This window comes from Cololabis saira, chromosome 17, assembly GCF_033807715.1.
Source record: "Cololabis saira isolate AMF1-May2022 chromosome 17, fColSai1.1, whole genome shotgun sequence".
NCBI lineage: Eukaryota > Metazoa > Chordata > Actinopteri > Beloniformes > Belonidae > Cololabis > Cololabis saira.
Genome location: NC_084603.1, coordinates 21,160,389 through 21,184,208, shown reverse-complemented (window position 1 = coordinate 21,184,208; position 23,820 = coordinate 21,160,389). Strand labels below are relative to the sequence as shown.

Genomic DNA, 23,820 nt, shown 5'->3' with positions numbered 1-23,820 from the left:
TGCTCAGTTGGCAAGACTGAGCCCACTTGAAAGCATTTATTATTCTCATCTAGAGCTGAAGCGTCTTGTTTTCTGCGTTCTTGCGGAGAGGGCCGAACTATTGTCTTTAGGGGCAGCAGGGGTGAGCGTTTTTTCAAAGGGCAGCTTTTTGGCTATGTGTGACAAAAGGGGCTCTTGGTTTGCGAACGCGATGTGTCAGGACTGGTACTCGCCCACAGAGAAAATCTCTGAGAGGCTCCAGTCATATCACGGGCTTCAAGAGAGGCCTTGAGTGACTCATCTTTTGTGATGAGAAGATTAAGAATTATAGAGTTGGCTGTAGACTCTCAAAGGGCTTTGACTGATAATGAAGAAAAGCAGGGAGACTGAGAGAAAGTGAGAGATGCTCTTGTTGGGTAACAGGGAGGAGAGGAGCCTGTTCTAGATGAGTGATATGATCTGGCATTATTGCTGCTTGATGCAAGGCGTTTCAGCCTCCAGCGCGAGAGGAATCAGAACTAGCACAGCAGGGGCTGTCTGTCTAGATCTGAACTCACAGCTCCACCTTCTGCAGCACTCGGCAACCGAGACTCGACTCTGGCGTGGAGGAGGAGGAGGAGGAGGACGACAGCGGAGTTTAGGAGGGAGGATAAGACCCGAGTTGTTCCTGTTATTGTTGCTGTGGAGGGAGGGTTGGCTGAGGACAAGAGCGGGGTGGGTTGGGGGCTCGGCAGCAACACTGACGGGTTTTTTAGCACACACAAAGAGCCAGACGTTTGACAGATTGTCCCCCTTGAGATGACGGGCTGATTTACCCACTTTCCAGTTGGGCCTCAGATCAGGCTGCGCGGTGCCTACCTGGCTTGGTGAATAACAGCATAACGCCTGGCTCGGAGCCAGCGGCTTTCCCCAAACCAAAACAACACCCTGCTGGCAGAGCCGCTGCAAGCTCCGAGCTCACTGACAAGCCGAGCCCCTTTGAAGTCAGGTTTACTACGAGCTCTTTTACAGCCAGAGAAGAGGAGTCTATAAACCAAACTACAATTAGAACATTTAGAAAGCTAGAGATTTTAAATCAGCCCATTTAGGGTGTATAACTGACACGCAGGAACACAACTCCGAAGACCCCCCCCCCCCCCTCCTCCCTCTCTTTTAACTTTTTATGTTTTTTTTTTTGATATATGTTTTTATTGGCCGATTGTTTCCAAAATACAGAGCAAAACAGATGAACATACCTTTTTTTTTTTTTCTCCCTCTCCCCATCCCTCCCCCCATGGTTATCATCATTAAATTTCCTTTGGGAATAGCAAAAAATAAATAAAAATAAACAAAAAATAAAACAAATAATAACAATAAAATTAAAAAAAAATAGTAAATAAATAAAAAAAAAAAAATACTAATACAGTGACATAAAAGTAGTAGTAGTGCAATGACTGTAAACTTAAATAAGAAAATAAAGTGAGAACGAAACCAAGATGGGTTATCTAGAGATTAATAATTATTTCTTAGATCAATAATTAGCAATTACAGTAGCAGTCACAAGTTATACTAGTAAACACTCCAGAGGTATATACCAATGTAATTGGGCTGTTACTGTTTTTAGGGATAGAAAAATGAAAAACAACAAACAACAAGAAACAAAGACATCAGCTCAGTCCTTTGGAATTACCCTCAAATTTTCAAAATAGGTAATAAATGGTTGCCAGCTCGAGAAGAACCTTTCTAATGAACCTCTCATTGTAAACTTTATTTTTTCCAATTTTAAGAAATCCATAACAACTTTTTATGTTTTGATTATGTAAAGCACCTTGAATTGCCTTGTTGCTGAATGTGCTGCACAAATAAACCTGCTTTGACTTGCTTTTTAGAACAACGATATTTCTACCCATGTAAAAGGAGCTAGTTAAACCTACTCAAGGTAAAAGAGTCAAGTCTGTTGAGAAAAAGGTTCACATCGTGGAATTTAAACGGCAGAAACAAAGAAAGATGGATGTGTCACCTCATAATTGCAGGCTGAAAGCCTTATCGTTCTCTGATTTCATTCAAAGCCACGGTGTCATATGGATGTTGGGAGATATAAAGGATCACACCCACATATTATAAACAAATATGCCGACAGCAAGCCAGCTAGTCAGGCAGTCTATGAGTTCTGCAGACTATTAATCACAAGCAGAGGCGGTAGCCCTGGGTAATGTCTCTCTGTCTGTCTGTATCTGTCTGTGAGGAGCCTCCCGAAAGCTGACAGTCAAGGAAGCATTTAAGCAAAACCACAACAAGGGCTGCCATACGTCAAGAGTCAGACAAACACAGGACGAGGAGAGGAGAGGAGAGAAGAGGAGAGGAGAGGAGAGGAGAGGAGAGGAGAGGAGAGGAGGGGGAAGAAGAGGCAGAAGTGGAGTCTGTTATGCTGCTTTGAAGTCTATTCTTGTGTTCACTGCCAGATCTGCCTCCCTCTGTGACCCTGTGCAACATGATCTGTGCAACTGCAGCTAATGGCCAGACATACTGATGCCCAAATACGGTGCTGAGAGAAGAAAGTAACGTAAGAAAATTCGCCTGCCTTTCTCCTGAGAGTCCACATTTGCATCACAGTAAAATAAATGAAAGCATGACTCCAAAGCTCTGTGCACACACCTGTTTGATGCACTGCAGCCTGTCATTGGTCTGCTGGATGTGCCGGTCCATCGATGGTAACGTGTTCATCTTGATGCCTCTACCGGGACTCCATTAAAAGTTTTTTACTCTGTAAAAGAAGAAGGGGAGGAGAGGTACATCTGTTAGAACTGTCAGGCCCCCCGTGTGCAGAGTTTATAGCCTGTAAAGTTCAAACAGCATTTTAGCAGCTTGACAAATGTTCAAATAGAAAAGCCTGCTTGTTTACACACCGACTCATTGAGGAGCTCGGTGTGCCTCAAGCGCATAATTCTGGCAAATATATAAAACCGAGCAACACTGCAGCAGCAAAGTTAACACTAAATGGAAACATGATGAAACTGAAAGGAAAGTTTGCTTCTTTTTTGTTGCCTGTGGAAGAAAAATATCACACACTGCACCTACGGAGCTGTTACGCCCCTCAGGAGGAGCACACCTCACATGTAGAGTTATTAGTGTGAGGTAAAGAATTACTTCATGTCACATCTAAGAAAAAAAAAGAAAAAGTTTCAGCTTCACGGAACCCCTTTCTCTCTTTGTATACTTGGTTCAGATGCAGCAGCGCGCAGCGACGGCAAGAACAATCTGCCCTGTGCTCGCTACTCCGACCATCTCAAAGAGACGGATTGAGTCTGGATTAATAGGTATCGTGCTGGTTTGCCAGCCTGGCCTCCATCTCTTGCCATCCTTCGGTGTTTATCTTCATCAGTGTTGGTCCGCCCCACATTCCTCCACACAAAAGGCCAACTGAGGAACCACAGGTGGGGGTGGGGGCAGGGATCTAGAAAGCTGCTCCGTACTGATAAAGGGTCCCCCAAGATTCCCCGCTGAGAGAAACTGAGCCTCAGAACGAATACGAAAGCAGCAGAGAGCTCAGCCAAATCATGTGTGACACTCAGTCTGGTGTGCTTATCTTGCAGACAGTACTGCATATATGCACAATCTATTTTTTCTTCCCATTTAGCACACACACGCACACACTTAAGAGCATGTTAACACAAAAGCTTGAATTCTCCACTTTAATAAAGAGAAAAAGGTAAAACTTCAAAGGAGCACTTTGAGAATAAGTCTGTAATACTAATCCTCTCAGCTTTAAGCATTAACAGAGTCGAATTACCTGAAGTGCACTTACAAAGTCTTAAACATCACTGAACATGGTGTTTGCACGAGTTCAGAGGGACTTGTGGAGCAAATGTTGTCAAACAGTTGGACAGCCACTCGTCAGCTTACGTGCTAATGAGTCCCTGCAAAGACGGCTAAATGTGAACGCTGCAGGGCACGGTGCCAATGTGACAATAAATAACATGACCATAACTTTGGGTGGCCTAATTCTGCTGCGCTGTCGTGGCTCGTGGTGACCAGCAGATGTCTCCCTCTCCCGCTGCTAACCAGACTCTCTTTCACACACTCCACCTGGAGCAAGTGGTCCAGAGAGGGCTCCTTTAAGCCCTGACAAGTGCTACAAATCCCACACAGGAGCCACACCGTTCCACAGACCGCTAACAGGGCCTGCTCGAGTCCAGCACTGACCATCAGACCCTGTGGCTATTGATTAACCGTTCCTCCTCCGACTCCTTTTCCTCCTGTCCTAATACATTAAAGCTGAGACTGAAAAGCAGAAAGAAGGGTGTGGGATGGAGATAAATGCATCTATAAGCTGAGGACATCTTTTTCTTTCCCCCTTCCCTTCACTCCCACACACACGTACGTACACACAAACACACACCTTTCTTACCATAAACACGCAGTGGCTTTGTTACTGGATGAAAAGACAGGCCCTCGGGTTCTGAGAGGGAAAGGAGTGAGGCAGAAACGGCCGGCTGGGTGTCGTAACCGAGATAAGAATTCAATCCACCTGACAGACCGACGGTCCTGGCTGACAGACACTCCAGCACCACACCCCCATTCAGGGAAAAATGTGTTGCATAACAGATGATGCTTTAGTGGAAACGGGCTTGGACTCCTTCTTTTGCCCAACAGACGCAGCCCTCTCTATTTACCGTTACAGACAAAACAATCTGCCACACGATCATAAGAAGGTCATTTTTTTCCCATTACAAATTTTCAGATGGTTCATTAACCTGAAAAATAACTTGTATCTAAATTTCATTTACTCTTTATTTACTCTATTTTATGGATATTTATTTTCTGTTGCAGAATTGTTACACTTTCTCCATCCTTGTTTGAGCGTGCACAGTCCAGAAAACAGCTGTGCTTAATCTTATTGTCCTACCACCTTAATCAGCTACACTCACAGCGCTGCTTACCAGAGGTGCAAAGGAGAGGATTACACCTCCAATTATAATGTGCACATTACAAGCCGCCCTTTAAACAACAGTGGGAGGATGCCGCTACGAATCTGAGACGGGTAACAAACCACAAGTAATACTTTCATCCAAGGAAGCGTCTGTCTCTTTCTCTTGCCTTTTGCAAACACACGCTCACACATTTCCTTTTTTTTTTGTTCCCTCCCTCTCTCTTTGCAGAGCAAAACAAGCTGGGGGAAGTGGGGCAAGAAATAAGTGCTCTGAAACAAAAGCATGGTAATATGAAAGGCACTGGAGTATGGCGGGAAGGGGACAAGAAGGGCCGGGCTTAGAGCGGGAAAAAAAATAAGAGTGTTGAAATTATCTCATCATTATCAGCACACACACACACACACACACACACACACACACACACACGCTCCAAGTGTACGATCACTCACAGCACAAGTGATTTCTAATTTCAAGCAAATGACTGTCACCTTTCTCAAGTGCAGCTTGCTTTATGAATATGATCAGCCGGTGGGGCTCGTGACACCAGTCCAACCGTGTGCTAGGAATGGGCGATATTTTACCGTTCACGATAAACCGTCAAAAAAATTCCCCACGGTAAGAATTTGTCATCTCGCGGTAAAAATGATAAATTCCCGTTGATGATGTTTAAGTGTAAAGTCTGATTTATGGTTCTGTGTTAAATCCACGCACAACGTACGTGAAGGAAGAAAGAAAGAAAGAAAGAAAGAAAGAAAGAAAGAAAGAAAGAAAGAAAGAAAGAAAGAAAGAAAGAAAGAAAGAAAGAAAGAAAGAAAGAAAGAAAGAAAGAAAGAAAGAAAGAAAGAAAGAAAGAAAGAAAGAAAGAAAGAAAGAAAGAAAGAAAGAAAGAAAGAAAGAAAGAAAGAAAGAAAGAAAGAAAGAAAGAAAGAAAGAAAGAAAGAAAGAAGGATATGAGAGCGAGGAGCTTGAGTCATTACAGTTTTGCAGTACAGGTGTACTAATTTAATTGTTTTTTTATTAATTCAATTTAATTGGTGTAGTTTAGTAGCATTTAGTATTATTTTAGAGCAGTGTTTTGGGGGCTCCAAAGACTGAATGTGGTGATAAATTTATAGTTACAAAGCTGGAGTTGAATTGGTATTTTCTTTATCGTCATTTTTATCGTTATCGGGATAAATGCCAGAAATGATCTTGATACATTATTTAGTCCATACCGCCCATCCCTACCGTGTGCACTATATAAAGATGAAGATGTGGTCTCTTTATGCAGTTACTGTCAGTAGCACGGTAGGTTGATCCTATCAATGTAAAAATGTATCTCTACTAATCATCAAATGCAATTAAAGACTTCCCTTCCCATACCAAAACATGCCATGAAATACAAAATGTGTATAAAAAAACCTGAAATCCGTAGGGGTTAGTGGGTTTGGTGAGTGTATCGTGTACACTGCAGCATCACCTTTGTTTAACGTCTGCCTTTTACGATTGATGCGGGTTGTGTTATATGTTAATACATAATAGAGGCGTTCGGCAATACTCTTTCTGTGTAGGAGAAACCTTTTTCTCTTTTTTTCGCATGAACATAAATGAAAAGGCGGAAAAACCCAAAAAGCACACTATGACCACTTCAAAGTCGATATAGAACGCTGTTTCCTTACAAAACCTTTTTGAGGCTTTGTTACGACTTCTTTTGTTGGTTTTTACCTATGAATTAAGAATCATTTATGCTCAAAGGGGAGTTTTTCCAGGAGCGATATGACTTGAGCATATTGGTTACAGCATGAACCTGCTGGACGTTGTTCAACACTGATACCTAAACGGCCGTATTAAGAGCGACACTGCAGTCACTTGTGAGCTTTATGTTTCAAGGCTAACATCCTGTAGCTGTTTTCCTTTACTCCATGATTAAATTTTTATAGCTGTGGCTTGAATGGGTTTCAAAGGCCCTTGAGGGAGCGGGAGCACATTCCTTACATTAGAGATTTTCTCCTCATAATGACAGGTGATTTCCTAAGAAGATGGAAAATGGAATATTAGGCGAGGTTTTAATGCTCCGGCTGCTAAAGCGGAGGCTTTACTGCAGGTAAAGTGTGGAGGACATTGTTGAGTAACATAAAAAAGCAATTGCTTCAAAGTTTGGCCAGAGCTCAAGTTCATTATCAAAAGGAGAACAACTATTACTCCTGCTCTCTGGACACAGTGGGTGATCCTCTCTCCTCTTCATCATCTTTAGTTGCATGGCTGCAGATTTTCCTCTCCCCACCTCTACTGTATGTGCTTTCTTACTCTCCTTTCCTGCAGCCCTCAGACATCATTAGAGCCACCCAGCATGCGGCTACCCTTACACCACCTTCCATTTTCTCTTCTATCATTTTCTTCTCCCAGTCCCTCATATCTCAGCCCTCCTGCCTCTTGTCCTCCCTCCCTCCCGCTCTCTCTCTCTCTCTGTCTCCCCTCCTCCTCCTCCTTCCTGGGGCCCCGTGTGGGAGCTGCCATAACAGGAGGTGGAATGGATTCATTTGCTCTAATGTGGTTTGGGCTGCAGTGTGGCACGGCACAGAGCGACACTTTATCCCAGTGCACAGAGCTTCTCTCCCTCACTGTCTGCAGTGCATGTGTTTTCAAACAGGCCAATCAACACCACTCAGCTGTGCTGGCCTCCATCTCCCTCTCCCCTCCCACATTCATTGCTCGCAGTGTGTCTGTAAAAGCCACCAGCCATCTCTTACACACACTATTATCTGTAATGGCAAACTCCAGTGGCCAGATGGTTCTTTTGCGCCTTTTTTCACCCCGCTCCTCCCCGTCCTCAGCTACCATTTCTTACTTCAAACCTACATCGACCGTCATATTTCTCTCTCTGCCTTGTTTCTGCAGACTCTCCTAATCTTCTCCTCCGCTAATCTCTCCCGCTTTCTTTTTCCCCTCTCAAGAAAGCCAACTATTAGTCATATCGCCCCCTCTGGGCTTTATAAAACTCAACCCTCTGCACACCATCACAACCACCAGCCTTTAAAAAAAAAAGTTAAATGACTTCTCCAAGGGGTGGAAAGGAGGGGGAAAAAACAACCTCTGAATATTGCTGTTTATCTGCTTGTTTTAATGACAACTGGAGGAGTAGTGGGCTGCTATGTGACACCCAACACTGCAGAGCAGACAGCTGTGATGTAGGGATATGTTAGCCGCTCTGTAGCCGTCTATAAATACAGAGCTTCAGTTTTTGAGTATTGCAGGTATGTGCCACCAGATACCCCCAGAACCAGAACATTATTTCACTGACTGCGTGAGGTAAAAAAGAAAAAGAAAAAAGGGGAGGTCCTCTGTATTTAATAGAATGTTTATTTGGATGAGGGTTATTTTTTATCATCCTTAATATTGATTCACTGATTAATCATTATGTACAGAAAAGCTGTTTAGAGTTCCAGTTGTCGCACAGTCATGTTTGGACAGTAGCAACAATACCACACGTAGCAGACATTTCAACGAGCTAGGTCAGTATTCCTCATGCAGGGCCGCTGCTTTAAAACGTCTCGGGACGTTTCCCTGCCCTGACACATCTGATTCAAATGAATGCATCGCCATCTGCTTATCATTACGGTCTGCGCATGTCTCTTCATTACGCATTCATTTGAATCAGGTGTGTTGGAGCAGACAAACATCTGAACAACAGGAATCCAATTGGAGAACCACGATCAAGGTCTTGTTTGGCTGACGTTGTTCGACAAAACAAGAGAAAAAAAACTGTGAAACAAACAAATATACACACATGAAATTAAACTGAAACAAAAATTAAAAATAAACACAACAGAAAAATGCACAAAATCTAAAATGACTACATTTCTCTCACACAGCTGATAGATAATTAATCCACTAACGACTGCTCTACAGAAAAGCAGACAACTGTTTAACATGTTGCGACTAGGCATGGGGCGATATACGATATTATCGTATATCGCAATAAAAAACGGCCGCAATAACGTTATCGTGGGGTACTGTAATTATTAATTAATTTTTAATTAAATTAATTTATTATTTTTTTTAATCTTTTTTTTTTTTTTTTTTTTTTTTTGGTCACACGAGGCTACCAGCCAGGTAGAGGCCAGTGTTATTTTTTTCATGTATTTTATTAATATTATTTATTATTATTATTTATTTAATATTTTTTCAGAGAGTAGTACAATCCGTGTGCATTTGACTACTGTGGCACTTTATTTTCACTCAATCTTTGTGTTGGCCATGCAGCTTTTGTTTTGTACACTACAGCAGTGCCTTTATTTTATTATTTTTCCAGAGAGCCGTACTAAGTAGCAGGCAGCCAGCCACTGTTAAAGTTTCAGAGAGTAATACAATCAGTGTGCATTTGGCTCTACTTTGTCACTTTATTTCTATATGTCACTTATTTCTTTCGACTCTCAGGGAAGTATTTTCTTACAAAAAAGAAAGTTCAAATAGGTACCAGTACTATAGTTTACACTTTGTAATGCATAACATTTACAGTACACTATTTGTTCTCTACCTCAAGTGTCACTGTGTTGAGAATGATTTGAGAATAAATGTTCTGAAGGAACCAGTGGATCCACGGTTAGTGTTTTTCCTTGCATTTTAAGAATTTTATAAGCGACACGCTAATATCGTGATAATATCGTAATATTTTTGTCCACTAATATCGTGATATGAAATTTTCATATCGTCCCATGCCTAGTTGCGACGACTGATCAAGCTTTAAGAAAGAAAAGAAAAGAAAAAAAACTATCCTGGAATGAAAGCTGCTACCTGTAGCTGGAAACCTTCTGGTAACCATCACCCGACTTTCCAGCTGCCCTGGGCTTTACAGAGTCTCGGAGCTCTTCACAGACATGTTTTCAACGTTCTGATAAACCCGCCACTGATCCACTGTTTCCAAATGGCAAATAAATCCAGCAATTATTGTAGCTGGTGAGGACTGTGGAGCAATTAGTGGTTTATGACTTTCAGGTGTTAATGGAGACCCAGCACTTACTATTGAACCAAGATACATCAGGTAGCCAGAAACATACGACACCACTGCAGCTGTACGTCTGCTGGATCTGCAAACGAAAAGCTGTTTTTTTTTTTTTTTAAATTTCAGAGATTTGTCAAATAAATGTATGTAATTGCTCACAGATTAAGCGCTACGCCATTATGACCAAGAGGAAAACCCCTCGTGATGCAGAATAACATCTCTCCATCTGCTCTTTGTTCCGTTTGTGGCCTCCTGTAGGTGGATGTGTTTTGTTTACATTGTCTTGCACAGACTAAAGGACAGGGTATCTATCTCACCATAAGAGTAAAAAATAAATAAAAATCAGGTCACCCATAAGCAGGATGGAGCTTGGGCATCACATGATGAATGAATGAACTCCTTATTCCATAGAACATTCCAGTTGCTGAGGACTATAAATACCAGCTGGAGAAGATTGTATGTCCTGGCTGCCACATACGATTTTCCACTGTCACGAAAGGCAAGATTCTATCACTCGTGATGCATAAGATGCAGTGTGTCTGTGTGAGGAAAACACAAGGCCAGTGTGTGTGTGTGTGTGTGTGTGTGTGTGCACCCTTTATAACTAAACCAGGTCTTGAGAGGACAGACTAAAATAGCCTCATAAGGTTTATGAGGGGGAAATCACTGCAGTTTTGTGCAGTTTGGGAGAATATATGAGCGGATATTAGAGCGTATCAGAGAGGAGAGGAGTGTGATTGACAGCGCAGTCTGACAGGCTGGTGTAAAGCTAACCTTATGGGCCTCACTCCAGCAGAACTGTTAGCTCACACACCGCCCCCCCGTGGATGCTGGATGGGTAAACTGACAAATTCCATGTCCTTCGGTTTCAGCGCTGACAAACTGCTGACCCACATGCAATTAAACAACATCCACCAGGGGCGAGTGTAACACATCGGCGTGCAGCAGCATATGCACGTGCACATGATAGTCTGCGAGAGTAGAGAGTGATGAAGTGTGTGCAGGGAAGAGAAACACAGAGACAGGGGCAGAGAGTGAGACTTACAAAGACTGAGTGTGATTCAATCTGCTCACTAAACCATGAAATGGTATTGGTGTCATTAGGGAGAGCAAAAACATATCTCTGCCAGCCTGCCCTCCACTCCCCTTGTCTTTAACACTAAAAGCACAATCCTTATAAAAAGATAAAAAAGCATCAAGTCCAACTACTTTGCACTTGGAGTGCGGCAGCTCCTCTATCCCCGTTATTGATCTTTTATTGGACAAATCCAATTAGGCGTATGAAACCACTATTACTCACATCACATTAGAAATCACATTTAAAACAGTGTGTGAAATACCTAACAAAAGGAGAAAACATTCACATTTTTTGAGAAGCTCATGTAAAAAAAAAAAAAAAGCTTGCTGACAAGTTTTCTAAATTGTAATTTAAAAAAATAAGTATTGACATTTATCATTAAAACAAACTCTGACAAGCAGCTGCAATTCCAAACATAATCTTGTGATCACAAATAGATTTGTTGCTATTTGTATTTGAGTTGGAGAAAAAAAAAAACTTGCTTTCAACTTCAGTCAATCCTGATATCTGATGATGACATCTAAGTACAAACAAATGGCCCAAAGAACTTTTTTTACCCACCAAAGTGTCTTATTACAGGATACAGAATGAAAACACCCGGAGGGCTTGCATGTTAACACCTGTCTGTATCAGACAAACCCGACATTTTGCAAACTTCACCGAGCCATCTCCAAAGCGCTCTGAAAAAGTCCAAATGATACCATGTGTCAATGTAAACCTTGAAGATCGTGCTGAGCTGGCGGGCCTGTCAGAGACATTTACATTACTCTTACTCCACGCAGAGTGAAGGATTGTGGTTATGCAACCAACGCTGACTGAATTTTGTGCCATTCTCAAAAAAAAAAAGAAAGAAAAAAAGATCCCCCTCAGTAGAGATAAATCAGTTAGGTGAGTATTGATGGGTTGAAAGTTATCTTGAATAGGAGAAAAAATAACCACAACAAAATTCATAGCGAGGAGGACGGAGCACGAAAGGCAAACGACAAACCCGGGACACTTCTATTTATTTTTAATGCTTCATTTCTGGCAAAAAAGCAGATCTTTTGTCCACCAGGACTTGGAGGGCGAAGCAAAAGGCCAAACACTTGCACCAACACAGACTAGGTTAGCTCACAACACAAACGGCAGCAAGAATTTAAAACAGCTACACTCGCTGAAATATAGTTATACTGACCTGATTCTGCCAAAATTGTGAGGACTACTAGTGTAAAAACACCTCAGATGTTCAAAAGTGTGTCTAAAGAAAATACACAATCCTCATTTTCCAGTGAAGTGTGCCCTCACGCTTGAACAAAATAAAGGACTTGTTCAAGGACACCAGAACTAGACGTGCTCCATGTAATCAGCAACAACATCAGCACAAACCTGAAGCTTTGGGAGCTTGAAGTGAAATCCTTTGACAGTGATTGTTTGTTTTTTTTATACAGAACCTGCTAAATAACCTTTGAGACACTGAGAGCTTCCTACACCGGTACATGCGAGATTGCTGGATTCATTTATGTTGCTTTGCTGAGATTTTTTTTTTTTTTTTTTTGAGGGAACGAGCAATAAAGAAGACAAAACATCTGCTTGCTGTGAAAAGGAAACGGGCTAATGGTGTACACAGAGCACTGGCTTCAGTCGAGGAACAATCCACACAGGTATTATCTGGCACAACGAGCACAAAAACACAGCCCTGATAGGCTGATGTGATTCACTACAGCTTTAACAAACCACTCTACAAAAGCACTCCATTACCGTGTAGGTGTTTATTTGCTATCTCAAGTCTGTTCCATCAGTTTATCTTCAGGTGTGCATAACGTGTCGCATGTGTTTGACGTAGCAGGGACACACAGAAGCACACAATCTGAAGCCTTGAGAGCTTTTAACGGATACATTTGCCACTCTGCTATGCTTTTACTATTACATGTTGTTCTACTGGGGCTCGGGCTGGGACATTTAAGGTGTCCAGGAAGACGAGACGGACAGACGGATTGGGATACGGGTAGGGCTGGGCGATATATCGAGATTTTAATATATATCGATATATTTTCAAACGCGATATGGTACGAGACAATATCGTTTATATCGATTTAAAATTTATTTATTTATTTTTTTTTTACATTTTTTTTTTTTAATGATTTTGATATAGCTTATTTTGTGACAAATTCACTTGAATGTTTTATTTGAGATTTGCACAAATGTTTTGTTATTTGCACAACTGTCAACCTCAGTGGAAAAGTCTGCCTGTTACTGTCTACATTGTATTAATTGCACAGTGTATTTTAATTTAATTGTTATGCAGGAAAGGGATATTTGTTTTATTTTATTCAAGAAGCATTTTTTATTCTATATATGCAGGCAGTTTATTTTTATTTCATTTGTTTTTTGTACATTTTGATATTGTGCAGACCTCTGTTAACAAAAGGTACCTGTGTGACATTTGGCATGAGGCTTTGTATTAAAACTGTTTTTTTAAGGCTTTGCCTCAGAAAAAAAATGAAGCTAACAGAGATGCTAACAGAGATGCTATGCTATAATGCTTTGGGGGAAACCCCAATTATGGCACAGAAAAAATATCGAGATATATATCGAGTATCGCCATTTAGCTAGAAAATATCGAGATATGACTTTTGGTCCATATCGCCCAGCCCTAGATGCGGGGAACGACAAAAGGCTCAATGTAAGAGACTCACACAACATTTCACATGTAGAGAGATGTAGGGTGCAAGAGAGGAGGGGAAGGGGTTGGTGGAGGGTGCAGCGCAGTGGGGAGATAGTAAGAGGTCATCTTTGGGTAATTTGTTTTGGTCCTCGCAGAGCGCAGACACACAGGGAGCAGGTAAACCAATTACAGTGTGACATGAATCACTAAGACCTACAGGCAGCTCCACAGCTGGCTGGCCAGGCGCAGCTTAGGAGCAGGCCGTCTCTGTCCCTAAGTGCCGGTCAATCAAAAAGGCGCAGCCCTCATCCCCGTCTTGACCACGACCGAACATCTGGAGAGAGGAAACATCTGCTGGCTTTTGACACTCATCCTGAATGGATCAACTCCTCTGCTGAGGACAGGACTTCATCCTGGCTGTAGGGAAACACTAGCCATCAACTCCAACGTTCAACCGAATACGCAGCCAGTTATATACTGTATAACGTAGCAACAATAGGGATGGGCGGTATGGACTAAAAAATGTATCACGATTATTTCTGGCATTTATCCCAATAACGATAAAAATGACGATAAAAAAAATACCAATTCAACTCCACCTTTTTAACTATGAATCTATCTCGCTCTCAGATCTGCCATGTTTGTCATCAACTGGAATTTTTCTTTCCTTCTTTCCTTCCTTCCTTCCTCCCTTCCTCCCTCCCTTGTTTTCTCCCTTCCTTCTCCCCTTTCCTTCCTTCCTTCTTTTTTCCCCTTCCTTCCTTCCTTCCTTCCTTCCTTCCTTCCTTCCTTCCTTCCTTCCTTCCTTCCTTCCTTCCTTCCTTCCTTCCTTCCTTCCTTCCTTCCTTCCTTCCTTCCTTCCTTCCTTCCTTCCTTCCTTCCTTCCTTCCTTCCTTCCTCCCTTCCTTCCTTCCTTCCTTCCTTCCTTCCTTCCTCCCTCCCTCCCTTGTTTTCTCCCTTCCTTCCTCCTTTCCTTGTTTTCTCCCTTCCTTCTCCCCTTTCCTTCCTTCCTTCCTTCCTTCCTTCCTTCCTTCCTTCCTTCCTTCCTTCCTTCCTTCCTTCCTTCCTTCCTTCCTTCCTTCCTTCCTTCCTTCCTTCCTTCCTTCCTTCCTTCCTTCCTTCCTTCCTTCCTTCCTTCCTTCCTTCCTTCCTTCCTTCCTTCCTTCCTTCCTTCCTTCCTTCCTTCCTTCCTTCCTTCCAAAAATCAGCTTTACACAAAAACATCATCAAGGGGAATTTATCGTTTTTACCGCGACATGACAAATTCTTATCGTGAGGAATTTTTTGACGGTATATCGTGAACGGTAAAATATCGCCCATTCCTAAGCAACAAACAATCTTGGATGGTTTCTTCTCAGAAACTTAAAAAAATGGATGTCTCTCAGTTTCATCCCACAATAACGATCGTAATGACACAGTTCCTGTGAAGAGGCACGAGGTTGGATGTCAAGTTCTAATGGATGTTAAAGCCAGGAAAAACACTCCAGGGCAAAGTATTTACACGACAAAGACTTAAGCAATTACTTTAATTTCCTTAATCGCCTGATGGCTGCCATAATGATACTGTGTCAGTCCTCAGTCGTATCACTGCCACCGGCAATATGATCGAAACACAGGAAGCATCTTAAATAAACAATCATCCAGCCCTCTTTCTCTGTGGCAACAACTCTAATCCTCAAGTTGAGGCTAAACTGACAGGAGCGTCATGAAAATCCACCCAGCATTCAGAAAAAGGAAGAGAATGGAGTTGACGAGGAGACGGATTGAACTGGATTAGATACCGCCTCGGCACTTTGCTTTATTTGATGTGTCCTTGGTCGCTTGTCGTAGATCGAGAAGGGGGTAAATATTTGATGAAGGGCGTTGGTGTTGGGCCTGCTGCTGCCAAGGACCGTTCCGAGAGCGAGCACCTAATAAAGACGGCAGCGGGCAGGTTGTCGATCACCGCCGTGGCTGGAGAGCAGCAGCGAAGTCTGTCACTTCTCAGCGTGTTTACCGAAAGCACACCGTCGTCTGATGTTAGTTCAGTGGCGCTTTTTCTCTCCAGTCAACGTAATTGTGCACCTTGATGCATTTGCAGACACAAAAGCAGAGACGTGCTCCAGCGAGGCTGCGGTGAGACACAGTTGGAGGTTTCCTGACATCCTAAATCTACCATCTTGCTGCCCCTTGAAATTAATAAGGGCCTCTGAACGGCTCTCTAAGAGCCACTAACTGGCCATTTGCTCCGTCTGGCTCCACTGGAAAAACATCTCTCCACTTTCCATCACACCCTCTCTTTTCTGTCTCTCCTTCACCCCATAATTTCCTACATTTCTTTCCTTCCATTTCTATTGTCTTCCCTCCATCTCCACCCTCTTCATCTCAGTCCCCTCTCCTCCCCCCTTCCCACCAGCCCTCCTCTCCTGACTCCTTGTTCCCACCCTCCCTCTCTTTCTCCCACCTCCTCCTCCTCTCTCTCTTTTTTTTTTTTCCCTTTTTCCTCTCCATTCCTCTGGCCCTAAAACCAGCCCCTCGGCCGCCCGCTTGCGCTTACTCAGATGGCTGTTACCATGACAACCCTGTTCTTTCAGCTCTCGCAAAATAATGAAGACAATGTGTTTTCCATTTAGATGAGTTTTCTAGTGCAGCGGGTAGATATGGAGTGTCCATCTTGTCTCCCTTTTCACTGCGGAGGAAATGTAATAAAAAAAAAAAGCCTCTTTTGCCCTGACACTCCTTCACTCTGCCTCTAGTCTTCTTTTCATACCTGTGCACACACACACACACACACGCAGGTAAGAGCGGTGTTTGAGCTCAGCCGCTTCTTTCTTTTAGACCACAGGACAGACAAAAGCATCTCTTGTTAATGTGGTTAATGTGTGGTTGTTTTGGTGATAATGGACATGGCAAACCTGTTATCTCTTATTTTAAAGACATCACACTGCTAACTCATCTCAGATGTAAAACAGATCCTCGACAAGGAAAAACTCTAAATGTTTCAGGTAATTTTTCAGGCTTTTGCAGCGATATCTTTACAGCATAATGCTCCCATGCAGAAATAAATGCCACGATACCTAAAATTGATGGAAGGAGCTTTCCCCCTCTCGCTGGTGTGGATTTATTAACTCGAACAAGCACAAGAGACGCTACAATCCAACCACTTGTTAAGACAGAAGAGTAACATTTATGCTGCTCTGAGATGTAATTCAGTTGAAACACATAGGTATTTTCACCCATGGGTGAACTTTAGAGTCTTTTCTAATGATCACTGTGCTGGATGTGAAGGAAGGAGTAGACTTTCCATGACCCCTGGCAAGGGTGAAACTCTAACTGAACAGAGACTTCTGGTTACTAGTTGCTTATGTTCATAAGCAATGTTAGGGAATTGCAAATGACCTTAAAAATAACAAATATCTAACCAAACAGATGAGGCCGCTGGTCTGCATAGGTCAGGTTTTGGTTTTGTGGATCACCCCATCTGGCATACGGTGTACAAATATACATCCTTGGAGCCGAGCAAGAGGGGAGAAGCGTATGAGAGAACCGGAGAGGAGGATCAGTATAATATGTGTATGTCAGCGTGTTTACAGTGGAAACAGTGAGTCTGGGACATTTTCTTAGGGTCTCTTTTCCAGTGTTTATGGAGAGCAGTGAGGAACAACACTTCCTGAGAGGAAAGCCAGCTTTCCGAGTGCAAACCCTATTCCAAGCTGCGCATAAGGGGAACGCTCTGTCTCCAATTTATGTTTTCCACCCAGTGTCGCGTAAACACATGGACAGAAAAACTGGTGCATGGGGGTGTTTCAGATTACCCACACACACGCTCAAAACAACAGCAGACAAGCAGACTGTTAGGACACAAATGAGCCAAAACTTTTCATGGCGTTTTACCCGATTTGACAGCCTCTTCTCATCCCAAAGCTTATACATGAACATGAAATCAGGAGCGCCGAGCCCGCTCCCCTCTCACATTTCGTCTCCGGTTCGTCAATAAAGGTGACGGAGAGATTCGTGAAAAGATGGGTGGGGGAAATCTTTTCTGCTTCACTTTCTCACTGCTCACTCTTAATTACAACCAGATAAGACTATTAATGAAGTCAGACTGATTTTAACAACACCTTCAGGGAGGCGAGGAGGGGTTTCCTCAGCAATGGAGCATACCAAATCAAATCGGGCTCCTGGCCTTGACGAGTATTGCGGCCAATTAAAATGACACGCTAAAGCAAAGTATGGCTAATGATTACACGTGCTGTTGATTAAACTGTCCTGTTTTAATGAAGTGAAATCATTTGGGAGGATGATTTTGGGACACACTTTCCTGATAAAGTTCAGAAGAAAGATTTAAATTTAGCATAAAAAACAGATGCTTAACTTTAAATTCACCACTGATCCAAGTTAGGTCATTGATTTGTTTTATTTAATTTTCATTATTTCAAATTCCTTTACTGTACAATAATTCAATTGCTATTCTATATAAAGCATTTACTTTTCACAACATATCATATACATCTGGTAAAATGCACATACTTTCCTTTACACTATTGTTTTGTAACTATTAAAAGTTAGTTTATAGGAATAGGTACATGGTGTAGCTATTTGTCCAGCTGGTTTAGATTTTTATTTTTTTATTTTTTGGACAGTAATCAATTATATTTTGTAAATAAAACTGGATTAAATTGTCTTACTTCATGGGCTGTTAGGGAATTTTGTGGCAACATAGCTGTAAACAAACAAACAAAACGCATCAGAATACTGATTTAGGGATCAGTTGCCATGACAACAGTTGAAGTTTCCAAGCTTTGAAGCTTCCTTGTCATCCTTAGAGGTGTTCCCTCTTAATCATTTAATTGTTGAATCAAAGAAATGTCACCGCGAAATCTTCACAGCTCCGCGGTACACAAATTACAACAAAGCAGAGAAAAGCAGCAACGTCTCACCGTCAAATAATCAAAACCGTCATTGATTAATGTCCTATCTTTTGGCCAGATTATTAAACAAACTATTCCAGGACTCAGCAGAACGAGCTAAGGTCCTGAGCCTTTCAGCTCCCTGCTGTTTGAAGTGCAGGAAGGTGATGACAACTCGTCTTAAGTGCTGCTGTATGCATTTACACGTACTTAAATCATCAACCAGAGAAATATCAACATATCATCTTTATTTCCCCCACAATGTTGACGTGCCTGCTGTGATGTACGACTAATCGTGTTTGATCCTTAAAGGGTACACCAGATGCACATGGAAAGGCACAATCAAATACAAGGTGGGGGGTTGAGTATTATGTAGCTCCATATGTACACAATAATGGCAGCCTTTTGATAAGCAGGTTGCCCGTACGGGGGCTCTAACGTGCTCCAGTGATCCAGTTGCTTCCCACACGCATCCATATTTGATGTTAGCGTGTGTTGGGGAACCGCCACAGCGCTCCGGGAGCTCTGATCTTCTCAAGACGCTCCCGTCAAAAAGCAAGAGGGTACGACGTGTGTCTCGTCTATTGGGGCACGTTTACGCGCTCCACATGTCCCCCTCCCTCTGTGAGCCCATTGTCCACTTCCACCTGCAGAGCACGCAGCAGCATTTGAAGACGCCCACACCCCGCCCTGACGCACACAAATCTCCACAGATCAAAACACTGCACTCCCTCAAATCCACTGAAAAGCCTGTTGTCTGATGATCCGGTGTGAAGACAACACGCAGGTGGAGCTGGAGATGGAGGGAGAGGTGAGGAGCGGCAGAGACGGAGAAGTTATCGGGAAGCGTCCCACTGCAGGGGCTTTTGTTATCAGCCTTTGTAAAGGAGCTAGGTGGGATAATTGGTCTCCTAAGCTCAATGTGCAACATGCATTTTTAATGAACCTACACCAGTGATCATTTAATATATAGGCAGGAGATAACATACGTACTGTGAACTGTTTATAGAGAAACGTGGGCTGAAAAACAGATAACAGCTATTTAATCATTACTCTGCTCTGCCTTCTGTTAATAGCTGTTATTGTGAATTAATGTTCCATTATTAAACTCTCCAAAGTGCACCAACCATATTTACAGGTTTTGTGCAAATAAAATTAACTTTAAAAATCATTAAGTGAAGTAGAATCAGTACTCGAGTTGGGGGGGATGAGGGGGGATGGCATCCCCCCTGAAATAAAAACGGTAAAAATCATCCCCCCTGTAAAACTGCCATCCATCCCTTATGTAATTTCATCAATGAATGTGGTTTTACTGCTATTTCAACATTTAGAGTCATCACCAGAAAAATAACAGCAGAAAAATAACTTATTTGACAATTTTCACCTGTTTCAAGTCAATTTTCACTTGAAATAAGTAGGAAAAATCTGCCAATGGGACAAGATTTATCTTCTTATTACAAGCAATAAAATCTTGTTCCACATGCAGATTTTTCTACTTATTTTAAGTAAAAATCTACTTGAAACAAGTGAAAATTGTTGTTTTTTCCAGTGATGAGTCTTGTTTTAAGTGTAATGAGATTTTTTTTACTAAAATAAGACATTTTAACTAGAAATAAGACAAATATTCTTGTTAAGATTGTGAGTTTTTGCAGTGATCCATTTTACTTATCCTGTGAAGGACAGAATCATATTGATAAGTTCAGAAAACTGTTTTTTATTGTTGTGTTTTGATGTATTTGATGTAAGCCCAGTGGATATTTAAAGCTTACAGAAGGCTGCATTTAACTGCTGCTATGTCATTCCTGCAGTATTTCTGCAGGCGTTTTGGTCAGTGCTATTATTTGTAATATATTATATTATTTGTAATCAGCACAAATTATCTGTCCCCATGTGATAAAATCCACCATCCCCCCTGATTTTTTTTTACAACTCGAGTACTGAGTAGAATCTTACCAGCAACTGGTTAACCTCCCACATAACATATTGAGCTGCACTGCTGTCAGCGGTCTGGCACCAGTGAGGCCACCTCGACTCAGCCAGACACTGCAGGGAAGTACAGTTAGCACATAAAACTCACACCTGTACCAGCCAAGACTTCTGACCCATCAAAGACCTTGTAATGTTGTTACTGACCTCAAAGCGACACAACAAGCAGCGCTTTCGCTTTACAGCATTCACAGGCCGGCTTTAGAAAGGCTGTGCCGCCCGGGAAGTTGAGGCCGGTTTTTCAGGGAGCAGAAGCCTGCGAGTTTAAGTGAATTAAGAAAACTAAGTCGTGTTTAACCCCGGCATGAGTCCATCTCTGCTTGTAAGAGGGCACACTGCCTGGGCTGCCACCTCGTAATAGCATTAAACAGATCCCAAAGTGATGTTGGGGAGGGAGGACACTCCATAGCAAAAAGCTGTGAAAGGCCAGCTTACAGTGCAGCGTAGAACTCCGGAAGACCTGGGACAAAAAATATTAGGCAGAAAGCAAAGAATTCAAAATAGCAGAAGGGATAAAGAGAGGGTAGGAGACGCAGAGGAGAGGTGGCAGGTGGAGGGAGTTTGATTAATGACAGCGTCGCCCCCCTCCTTTCCTACAGTACTTCCTTCTGGGACCCCGCAGACCTCCCCCAGTATCCTGCTCTGGGGCCCTCCACCAGATCTCCAGTCTGGGTCCATCCATCAATGAAGTAGCCGGCCACATTAGCTCACCACGCTCCCCCGTGTAGTGACCCTAATATGGCCTGCACAGCCCCCCACTCGCTCTCTGTCTTCCCTCCACAAAAGGGCACAACTAACAATTACTGCTCTTTAAACGTTGCTTTAAACTCATATCAGAAACATTTTAAAATATATTTTGTTTGGCTCATTAGAGAAACTTTGACTGGTAGAAAGTTGATTTGAGAATTTTCTTTTTTTTTTTTAAAACACAGTTCATCTTTAAAGCCTATTGTATAATTTTTTTTTTCTTTTAAAAAAAAAGGCTTTTTGCAACAACATGTGGGGTGGAAAGGACCTGTGGGCTCTGTACATATATCAGTACGCAGTTCTGTTTATATTGTACCATGCCATGGTGGTTAAACAGTGCATGCTGTCATCAGGTCACGGCTGGTCTCTTTGATGCGACTACAAAAGCTGCAGAGCGGATGTGAGCCTGCCTGCACCCCCACCCTCCTTCGCCACCCAATCCTCTCTTCTGACCGGCCAACAACTATCCCACACACACACACACACACACACACAGTCAGACAAACACAAACAGGGGGCTGAGCGTAAGCATCAAGATCACACAAATGAATTCCATTTTCTGACAGCAGACAGACGGACCTGCTGGACGCCCGGCGCTAATCTGCCACCTCCCCCTCCCTCGCCACCACCTATAATCCCCGACGGAGAGACGGACAGCAAGGAGGAAAGAGTTTAAGGACGCTTAGGGAATGAGGGAGAACCATTTGCACAGGGGTGAAAATAGGCTTGATCATATCCCCTTGCCTGCAATGAAATTGACAGCCCGCTGGTTAAATAAACACTCGCCGGCCACTTTACTAATGCTACTCAACGCAGCAGAAGATAGATGATGTTTCAATTGCTCTCTCTGCCTCCTTGTTTGATGTACTCGCAGAGTAGAGTTTATATTGTAGAAGGAATAACAAACTTTGCACGTCCGGTGAAAAGGTCCAGCGGTGTGGGTCTCACACATGGCTTGTTAGGTGACGGAGGACACACACACACACACACACACACACACACACACACACACACACACACACCAGAGCCATATTTTCTTCCAATTAAGTGTAACCAGCCTGCGATTTGGGCCAATATCCTGTGGGTTTGAATGTGACCCCTGCCACGACGGTGGAAAAAAGGGAGTCGAGATAAAAGCGAGGAGAAGGAGTGTGAGTGTCTCCTGTGCTACAATATGTGCTTTGTATTCCTTGCAGATAACAGGAGGCCGATGGAGGGGAGAAAACAGCAGCCATTGATTTTGTGTGTGCTGGGCAGGCATTTCTCCATTCCAGAGTGTGGTCGATACATACACAGAGAGCAAGGAGTATTGGAGTGGTTGTACACCACTCTGGACACTCCACACACACACACACACACACACACACATACCCATTGGCCGACAGCAGCGAGTGGACATAAGGGCCATCGGGTAATCACAGCTACCTTATTATCTGCCAACACATTCACAAACAGATACAGTACATGTGCGAACAGAGGCAAATACCACCACTTTGCAAACACAGCCCTGATGGAGGGAGGATGAACAAATGGATTCAATAAGGCGATTTCTTTAGTGTGAGCAGGGAGGGGGGGGGTGTTGCAGCATTAAATCCTTTATCAAGTAGCCAGCAAATCAAACACTGATTTCCATGAGCTCCTGTGCCGGGGGCAAAATGGACCCCCCTCATTAACGGAGGCACCATTGACCACACGCACGCACTTACACATACGAGGCAATAAGTGCACAAACACTCCAACAGCGGGCAATAAATTAACTTTATGTTGAATAGTAATAGCTGCAAATCTGAATTGGAAAGACATTTGCAAGGCTGTTCTGCGCGAGTGGAGCCAGAGGTGGGGATACGCGGATAAGCTCTGATCCGAGATGTACGACCTCAACCGGAGTGGTCGTTTGATGGGTACCGTGGCAAATAACCAACGCTAATATTTCAATAATTTAAAAAGAAAGAAGAAAAACTGATTTTTCTTGAACGTGTGCACATGTTCCCTGTCCCAAGCGTCACATCAAAGTATCAAACTTCAATCTTTGATCAAAGAAAGAGTGAAAAGTTCAAATTCTTAACAGCTCTTAACTTTTCATGAGGTTCTTGATACTTGATGAAAGAAAATATGAAAAACACTGCTGTCAACATGTCTTTTCAAAAAGAGAACTTGACAGAAAGAATGAAATGACGGGTGGACATGAAGTTCACCCTAAAAAAAAAACGACTAACCCCAACAAGATGATGGGGGGGGGGGTTGAGCATATTATGTTAAAAAGGTTGGAAGAAGAAGAGTGTGAAGGGCTATTTCCAGCTTTTGTACACAATCCATGGCTTTTTTTTTTGTATTACTACAACTTTTAGATCCATCATCATTCCCTACTAACAAAATGATTAAACAATACAGCAACATTTTACAGGTAAGATCAATTTGAAAAAGCCAAAAAAGAAGTTGACTGAAACTGCACAGATCCGGCCCCCCCCGGTCATTCTTCATCCAATTTGCTCCAATGAAATTAAAGCATTGTGACATCTTAAGCTGTTAGCCAAGAGCCAGTCCAAGAAAAGGGACAACAAACGGGCGCAGGCACACACGAGCACAGAAACATATGCATGTAAAGG

The 23,820-nt window shown here is 42.7% G+C and overlaps 1 protein-coding gene across 4 annotated transcripts in view; it reads right to left on the bottom strand.

The window, feature by feature from the left end:
* zmiz1a (zinc finger, MIZ-type containing 1a) overlaps window positions 1–23,820 on the bottom strand; it is a 103,248-nt gene that overhangs the window by 28,075 nt on the left and 51,353 nt on the right. For all 4 annotated transcript variants that reach the window (XM_061745109.1, XM_061745112.1, XM_061745111.1 and 1 more), the window contains one exon: window positions 2,614–2,722. In XM_061745109.1, the coding sequence (XP_061601093.1) occupies window positions 2,614–2,682 (69 nt within the window). In that variant the 5' untranslated portion in view covers window positions 2,683–2,722. The remainder of the gene's footprint in view (window positions 1–2,613; window positions 2,723–23,820) is intronic.